Source organism: Triticum aestivum, chromosome 1B (assembly GCF_018294505.1).
Source record: "Triticum aestivum cultivar Chinese Spring chromosome 1B, IWGSC CS RefSeq v2.1, whole genome shotgun sequence".
In the NCBI taxonomy this organism is placed as follows: Eukaryota; Viridiplantae; Streptophyta; class Magnoliopsida; order Poales; family Poaceae; genus Triticum; species Triticum aestivum.
The window spans coordinates 28,776,003-28,784,096 of record NC_057795.1 but is presented as its reverse complement, the minus strand read 5'-3'; the positions used below and the strand labels follow the sequence as shown (position 1 = coordinate 28,784,096).

The 8,094-nt window shown below is 44.6% G+C and overlaps 1 protein-coding gene across 1 annotated transcript in view; it reads right to left on the bottom strand.

The window, feature by feature from the left end:
- LOC123085495 (uncharacterized) overlaps positions 1-7,878 on the bottom strand; it is a 14,989-nt gene extending 7,111 nt beyond the window's left edge. The window contains exons 1-5 of the mRNA XM_044507135.1: positions 7,747-7,878; positions 5,496-5,564; positions 5,330-5,404; positions 5,112-5,249; positions 4,803-4,982 (exon numbers count right to left, since the gene is read on the bottom strand). Coding sequence (XP_044363070.1) covers positions 4,803-4,982; positions 5,112-5,249; positions 5,330-5,404; positions 5,496-5,540 — 438 coding nt within the window. The 5' untranslated portion in view covers positions 5,541-5,564; positions 7,747-7,878. The remainder of the gene's footprint in view (positions 1-4,802; positions 4,983-5,111; positions 5,250-5,329; positions 5,405-5,495; positions 5,565-7,746) is intronic.
- Between the last annotated feature and the right edge of the window lie 216 nt (positions 7,879-8,094).

Below are 8,094 nucleotides of genomic sequence, written 5' to 3'. Positions count from 1 at the left end.
CTCGTAGGTGCGTTCGCTCGACAGTTTGACGCAGACAGCGTCATATAGGAAATTCCAACGTATCCTAATCACTGTTTCGGCGTCGGCTACAACGGGCCGGTGCATTAGCAGCAGTACAGCCGCGGAGGCTGCAACTGCAGCCCGGCTAAGACCCAGGCTCGGCCATATCCAGCCCTGTGTGACGCTCTTTGCATCAAAAAGTCGACGCGTCTCACAGGACGTAGCTCACCTGGGCCGGCCCATTTTGGGTTCGCGACATGACAAATTGGAATTTCCTCCCTCTCCGTGACGCCGTCGTCTGCCGCCCCGTCTCGCGCTCTACCGCGACACCCTCTCCCACCCCTTCCTCGCCCCCTCCTTTTGCCACCGCCCTTTCGCCACCGCCACCGCCACCGCCCCCCTTCTTCACTTAATTAATTTGTTTTTACTACATGTTTTCAGGACTGACATAATGGCGGACGATAAAGCTGACCCGATTATGGACAACTATGATCCGGACGGTGAAGCACATATGTTCGGCATCATAAACGGCGATATTCTATATGTGCCGACCGGAGAAGAAGAAGATGATATCTCTTCTTATCTGAACCTTGACGGTGAAGATGAAGGGCGCCGTCAGCAAGATGATGCCGAACAAACGTCGATAAACGACGATCTTCAAATGGAAGTAGCAACCACCTCCGGTGCCGAGGTATATATATACATTGAGCCTCTGGTGATACAAACTAACTGATTTGAATAAATATGTGTGTACTAACGCGCGCGACTCTCTTTCTTATTTTAGCCCTCGGCCGGATCGTCGAAACAATCGAGTACGTCGTCCAAGCGTGGCGCAACCAAGATGATGAAACAAGGAGAAACATGCACCATCGAGGTTGTCGACAGTGCAACCGGCAGGCCGCTGGAGCCCCGCAAGAACGCCACCAAGTTTGTCAGCCAATGCGGAGCCATTGTTAGAGACAACGTCTCGATCACCGTCCAGGAGTGGAATGAGCCAAAGAAGGCACGAATTGATGGTTTCACTTTTGTCGATAAGAGAACAAAAAAAGATTGCTTCAAGAAGCTTATGGAACATTTCGTTCTACCTCCGGAATACAACAAATTCGATGAGGAGGGTAACAAGATTGAGGAAAACAAGGAGAGGAGGAGGCTAGTCAAATAGTTCGCTCTTCATAAGATGGCCGACGCATTCCGGAAATTCAAGCAAAATCTAGCCCATGACTTTGTCAAGCAGAACAAGACTCCGGATTTCAAAGGACAATATGAGAAACTGAAATATGATTGGCCAGAATTTGTGAAGCAAAAGAAATCGGAGCAGTTCATTCAAATATCGAAAAAAATAAGGAAAATGCGGCTAAGAAGGAGTACAATCATGTTATGGGGCCAGGAGGGTATCGCATTTGGGTGCCTAGGTTGGAGAAGATGGAGAACGAGCTGAGGGCGCGAGGAATCCGTCCAGGTACGGAGGGATGGGACCCAAGGGCCAAAAGCTGGTGGTACGGGCATGGGGGAACGCTGAACCCGGAGACAGGGGAGTGTGTTTACCGGGGCAAATTAATTAAACCCACCCAAGCCCTTATTAACGCAATGAGGGATGCTCAACAAGGGAAGATGAAGTTCAACAGAGAGAACGACGCGCTGACAAAAGCCCTCGGGAATCCTGAACACGGAGGACGTGTACGAGGCATGGGGCACATTCCGTGGAAAATAGGGTTCCCCCAGAACGATGACCCGTACGGTTACAGAAGCCGTAAGAGAAAGATGGATCGGGAAGCAGATGTTGTGGCGCGGTTGGCATCGGAAATGGATGTGATGAAGAAAACCATGAGTGTACTAGTAGCCGAAAGAGATGCAGCTCGGGTGCAGCATGAAGATCATCCAGCGGATCTCGGAAGCCAGCAGCGGAGAAGCAGCGTGGCTTCCACGGAGGCCCCACCGGCTGGTGCAGATGCACCGACGATCGAAATTACTGCACCGGAGCCTCTGGTGGTCGAAATTACTGCACCGGAGCCTCTGGTGGTCGAAATTACTTCACCGGAGCCTCCTCGCTACCCCGTGGACGATATAAAGGAGATGAAAGAATGTCATCTGTATTATCCTATCGGGAACATGTCCATGAAGGTAGCCATCGGCAGTGCTTTACCATGTTTACCTGGAGCACTCCACCACAACAACCCCATTCAAGATGGCTATGCTCGTGTCACGGTGGAGGACATAGTCCAAGGGTTTGAGGACCTGGAGATGGACATTGCTACACCTGAAGGGGAGAAAAGACTTGGAGATGTCAAGCGCCATTTCATTCTATGGCAAAAGAAGTTTATCAAGTTTCCAGGCGAGGCGCCAAGGACAACAAGTCCACCCCCCTACGGTGGTGGTGGTGGCGGTGGCGGTGGTGGTGGTGGTGGTGGTGGTGGCGGTTCACCTACACCTCCGTCACGTCAGCCGACGCCGCCCCCCAGTCCACAACGTCCGGCGGGTGATCAGCCGCCGCCCCCCAGTCCTCGTCCGGCGGGTGATCAGACGCCGCCCCCCAATCCACCTCCGGCAAAGAAGCAGAAGCAGTCCTGGATTATTAACCCGGACCCTTATGTACCTAAGACCACAAAGGTACCGGAGCCATCACTGAAGCCTCTCCCCACAAGGCCTTGGGAACGTAGTGCCGAGGAAGTCGACGCGGCCGCGGCTGCTGATTTGGAGAAATGGAAGGCGGACTGCAAGAAGAAAAGAGAGCCCGAGCCCAAGCCAGTATTTTCTGATGAGCAAAAGAAGTGGGATAAGTCATTTTTGAGCACACCGTCCCAAGCCGCGAAGAATCTGCCTAACGACTATGCACGTGAACTTCGCAGGCAGACACTCATGTTCAAGGAGAACAAAGAGCGGGAGAAGGCCGAAAGTAAAAAAAGCGGGAAACAAGTTGCCCAGCTCGGGGAACAAAGTAAACAATCGATTGCCCCGCTTATAGTGGAAGCCTTCTGTCCGGATGCCCCCGAGATCATACAAGCTGCGGCAGCACAGGGATTGACTGTAACGAGTGCCAGAGAACAAGCGGCTAACTTAGGTATTACTCTTCGTGAACTGTTAGGCCTTGATGAGGCGCCAGTGAAGGAGGTAGTAATTACATATGTCAAGAATGGGCCTCTCGTCGAGCCTGCGCAGGAAAAGGATCTACCTCCACAAATGAAAGGTCTGCTGAAATGGTACAAGGGTTACATAAAAAATAAAAACGCCAAAGAATATATTTATGCGGAAGTTAGACATGAGCATCACTTCAAACATTACTATGTACAAATTGAACTGAGTGAATTGTTCCAGCTTTTCAATCTGCGCGAGCTCGATAAATCTATCATCAGTTGCTACGTTCTGTAAGTGATTTATTAATTTCTACCCCATCTCGTTCATATTGCCTGCACTATATATATGTCCTAACTATATTGTTGTGTCCGCTATTATACATGCAGAATGAAGATTAAGGAATGCAGAGTAAGGAACATCCATGATGTTGGGTTCATTGACCCACACATCGTTAATGGACATGTGTTGGAGCGTTACCCCGCCGACGTGGAGGCAGACCTGTGGTAGTTTCTTACAAAGCAGGAACTCAAAAGTGATATTCTATTTCCTTACCATTTTGAGTGAGTGTTTCTGTCTTGAGCACATTCTCTTTTGTTTACTCCATGCATGGTATGTGGCCGGCTAATCGATGAGTTATGCATGACGTACTGTGCATGTATCGTGTCCGCAGGTTCCACTGGATTCTGCTAGTAATTAAAGTTAACACCTCAGAATGTCTCGTCCACGACTCTGTGAATATGGATCCAAAGCTTTGGGGCGGCATGAGAAGAATGCTGCAGAAGTAATTATTTTCATTCATTTGCGCTCTATATCGATCGGCCTATTTCGTTCATTTCCTAATATCAAGTAACTAATTAATAACTCTCTTTTTCATTTAATTTTCTTTGCCTCGTAGGGTTTGGAGACGGTTCGTAGATACAAAGGTCGGTGAATTCAAAAAAGAGCTAGAATTCAAAATGTTAAAGGCTAAGAATGCTGGGGATATTCAGCCACCGGAGACCAATCTATGTGGATACTATGTCTGTGAGATGATCCGGAGATACACCTCTGAGCGGGTTCCGAGTGATACCAATGCTCAGAGGAATAACCTCCGGTGGATGCTTAGTCCAGAAGCTCGCTTCCGACCACTTCAAGAGGAACTAGCTGGATGGTTCAGCAGGGAAGTCCTCCATCCTAAAGGAGAACACTATTACGAGGACGTAGAACTTTATATGCATTAAATCATGTATGGAAGCTTGTTCAAAATTGTATATGGTCATCCGATGATATTGAATATATATTGTATATTCCTCTTGAATTCTTTTTGGTTCTAATTTTAAATTTATTTGAAATTGTACATTCATATGCATGTATGTAGTACCGTAGAATATATGAAACTCCTTCAAAATTAAAATAAAGCACAAAAGAAATAAAACAATACAAATTAAACAGAAAACAGGTTTAAGGGGGGGGGGCTAAAACCCTAAACCTGCGGCGGCCTTTAGTCGCGGTTGGCCAGAAGAACCGCGACTAAAGGTCCTCCGCCCCGACGGCCACCTGGCGCCCACGTGGACGGGCCTTTAGTCGCGGTTCTTAAGCAACCGCGACTAAAGGGGGGGGGCCTTTAGTCGCGCCCGTTCGGTCGCGGTTGCGCAACCGCGACTAATGGCAGTTGCGAACCGCGACCAAAGGCCCTTTTTCCACCAGTGTTTCCTCTCTAAGTTTCTTCACTAGAAAACATTTTTGCTCACCTGATCCAAGCTAATATCATCAAAGAGGGTTGGCCTCCATGGATCTCCTTGACAGTCATCAAACGATATATCATCCTCTCCCTTGAATAATTGAAAATATGTTGTTTGTGCATCTAGATCCTCCATTTGCACAGGAGAATTGTCCTGGTCGTCAACAAAGTCACCCATCATGCCTAAATCCTGAAAAGAAAAGGAACATTGAAACCTATCACATGTCCATTCTGATAATTTTCATCATATGTTTTAAGTTTGTCACTTTTTTCCTCTTTCCGCATTTTATTTTTTTGTTTTCTTCCCAGACTTTTTTACCTGAAGGCTTGGTGTGCCGTTGGACATGTTGTTGCCACCCAAGACCCGAGCCGCCTTTTTTTGTTGTAAATGTAGCAGAGGTACACCCGCATCACTTGTTTGACCAATGTCAGCAGCACACAAGCACGACTCCTGCCCCTGCACATCAGTTTGAAGAAAGTTGATCTCTTTTTTTTTCATTTTTTTCATTTTCTTTTCTTTTTGAATCTTTCTCGCACCTGGGTATTGATTGTATGAGAGCCAGCATTTAGGTCAATATATCCCTTCAACAGCGCCACATAAGAAAAGTTTGGCTGTTTCATGCACATAATTATTTTTTGTTAGTTTGCACACAAGTTGTAAGGCATAAAAAATACGAAGCATTTTTCTCCTTCCCGCATCGACCTGCATGAACAGAGCTTCTTGGCTTCCAAAGCAGATATCTTGCATATCCTCATTCACACAGCTGTTTACCTGTAAAATCCAGTCTCTTTTTCAGATATAGTATATAAACTCAACAAAAAACATGTGACGAAGAAGTAGTTAATTCTATCATTACTCTCTTTTCAGTCTCTTCAGTCTATGCTTCTTCTTTCTTAAACCACGACGAGTAAATCGGAACGGAGGGAGTAGTTATTAGTCATTAGTTTTCTTTAGTTCTGTGTACGTGTGTGCTTCGATCAGTGAAGAAATTCATCATCAGTCTTCTGTAGGAGTGTTTCATTAATATCTTTTCTTCAGTTTTTCATTTTTAGTCAATTTGTATTCCAGTCCAAATTATTCTAGTCTTGTCCTATGACCTTTTCTGTCTTCTTCTTAGTGGATTGTTGTTCAGTAACCTTGTTTTTCTTTAGTTATATATCATTTTAGTCTATCATTTAGTCTTGTTTTTCTTCTTAGTTTCATTGTGTCCAGTATCTCAGTTTTGTCATTACTAATTAGCTATTAGTCTTGTTGTGTCCTCTATGTTAGTTAGTTCATCATTGAATTTAGTTATCAGATTTTAATTATTTTAATCATTGTAGCTTCAGTGTTAGGAGTCTGTTCTCGTCAGTCTCATTATGTCGGTTTCAGTTTCAGTCATCTTCAATGCAGGTTTCTTTCAGTTTTTCAGAGTTTTCTTCAGTTATAGTAGTAGATTTTTGTATTTAGTGTTCACTCTTTTTTTTCAGTATTCCGTTTTTCAATTTTCATTTTTCATTCTTCACTCATTATCTATTTATTTTTAGTCCCTTGGTCTGCCTTGGGGGTAGGACATTTTGGTTTGGATCTCCTTGTTCATGTTCTGTTTTCCCTCTTGCCCTGCATCGAAGCCACCAAATGGATTTGCATGCACATTGAACATCTATTTCATCTATTTCATGTAGATGTTTTATCTAGTTTACAGGGTTTTCATCTATTTCATGACTGAAGACAAAACATCTATTTCATTGAACTCTGTTTTCATGTTTTGTTTTATCTTCAGTCATGTTTGTAGTTTCAGTGGTAGGTGTCATTTTTCTTCAGTTTTGTGTGTTACCACATAGGTAGAATAGTTAACTAGTTTAGCAAGTTTTCAGTCTATTTACATGTCTCATTTAGATATATGTACAGCCAGATGAAAGAATGCGTGGTCAGACATTTTGCACTCCTAAAATTCTACGTTGTTGGATTTTGTGCAAAACAAATTTAACTAGTAGACCACGTGAACTCTGAATTGCTGACGAAAGACTATAAGTAAGACACAATTTGTCAAATGGTCATTATTCATCAGAGGATGAGATGTGATCATCCTTTGCAAGGAAGTATCTGAAGTACATTATACAGCTGGATTGATGCGTTTATAATCCTTTGAGCAGGACAACATACCCAAACTGCATTGCTTTTGTTAGTTTTGAGAAACTATCCCTGTATGTTAGTTCATCAGTGTATAATACATATATTTGTGTGTTGATTCCTCACTTTATCTTTTCTTGTATTTAGTCATGTTCATCAGTTCAGTATATAATACATATATCTGTGTGTTTTCTTGTTTCAGAATCTGCTATGCTTTCTTTCTTCAGATTTGTCCATATTTTTAGTTTTTTTTTAATGCGACGAGGAAGCATATTTAGCCGATGGACGTAGATGGAACTGGCAGCAAGAGCAGTAAGCCTTTCTAAATGATTTGAAATTAAGTACATTCTGTCTTCACTGATAAGTACACTATCAAGGACCCAGTAAGCCTTTCTCTAGTCATTTTTTTGTCATTTTTATGTCATTTTCATCGGTCTCTATTAGAAGTAATTTCACACGTGGTTTTTTGTAAAGGAATGCAAAGTCATGAACTGTCAAATGTTCTTTCACTAAGTTTTTGAGTTATCTACTTCCCCTAGGGAAAATCTGCCACTAGTACTAGTAACTTACACATGGACTGTCTTCTTTTCTTCAGTCTAGTTTCTGAGTTATTTTGCATGTCCTAGGTAAAATCTGCCACTAGTAACAGGGGGGTGTTGGGGCGAAGGGCATCATCCAAGATATCTAAGTTGATCCCCTAACCTCAGCCAAGATATCTAAGTTAATCTGACACAGAGCACCTGTCTTCTCTGAATTTTCAGTTTTTATTCACGGTTTGAAAGATTCTTCAGTAAGGGAAAGTATGCAACTAGTGAGCTGGGTTGGGGCGAGAGGGGTGTACCTTAGTTTAGGCGAGGGCAGTTCGCGGCCGCGCCAAGTAGCCCAAATCTGGATCGCAAAGAGCATCCATGTCTTCTCCCCCGTCAGCCGCCATCGCGCCCGTGCTCAGACTTTTACTTGAAGAAGAAGAAGGTGACCGGGATAGAAAGAGGAGGAGGAGCACGGAAAGGCTTGGGCTGGGGGTGGGGGTGGGGGGATGGGAGGGGCCCAACCCAGCTTGCTAAACGGGTGAGAGAGAAGGGGGTGGTGGGCAGCGTGGGTTCTTTCTGTTCGTCAGCCTTCGCGTTCTTGCATTAACGGGTCTGCCTGGCGGCCCGTATAAGGGGCAGGTGTTGGGTTTCGTAGTAAT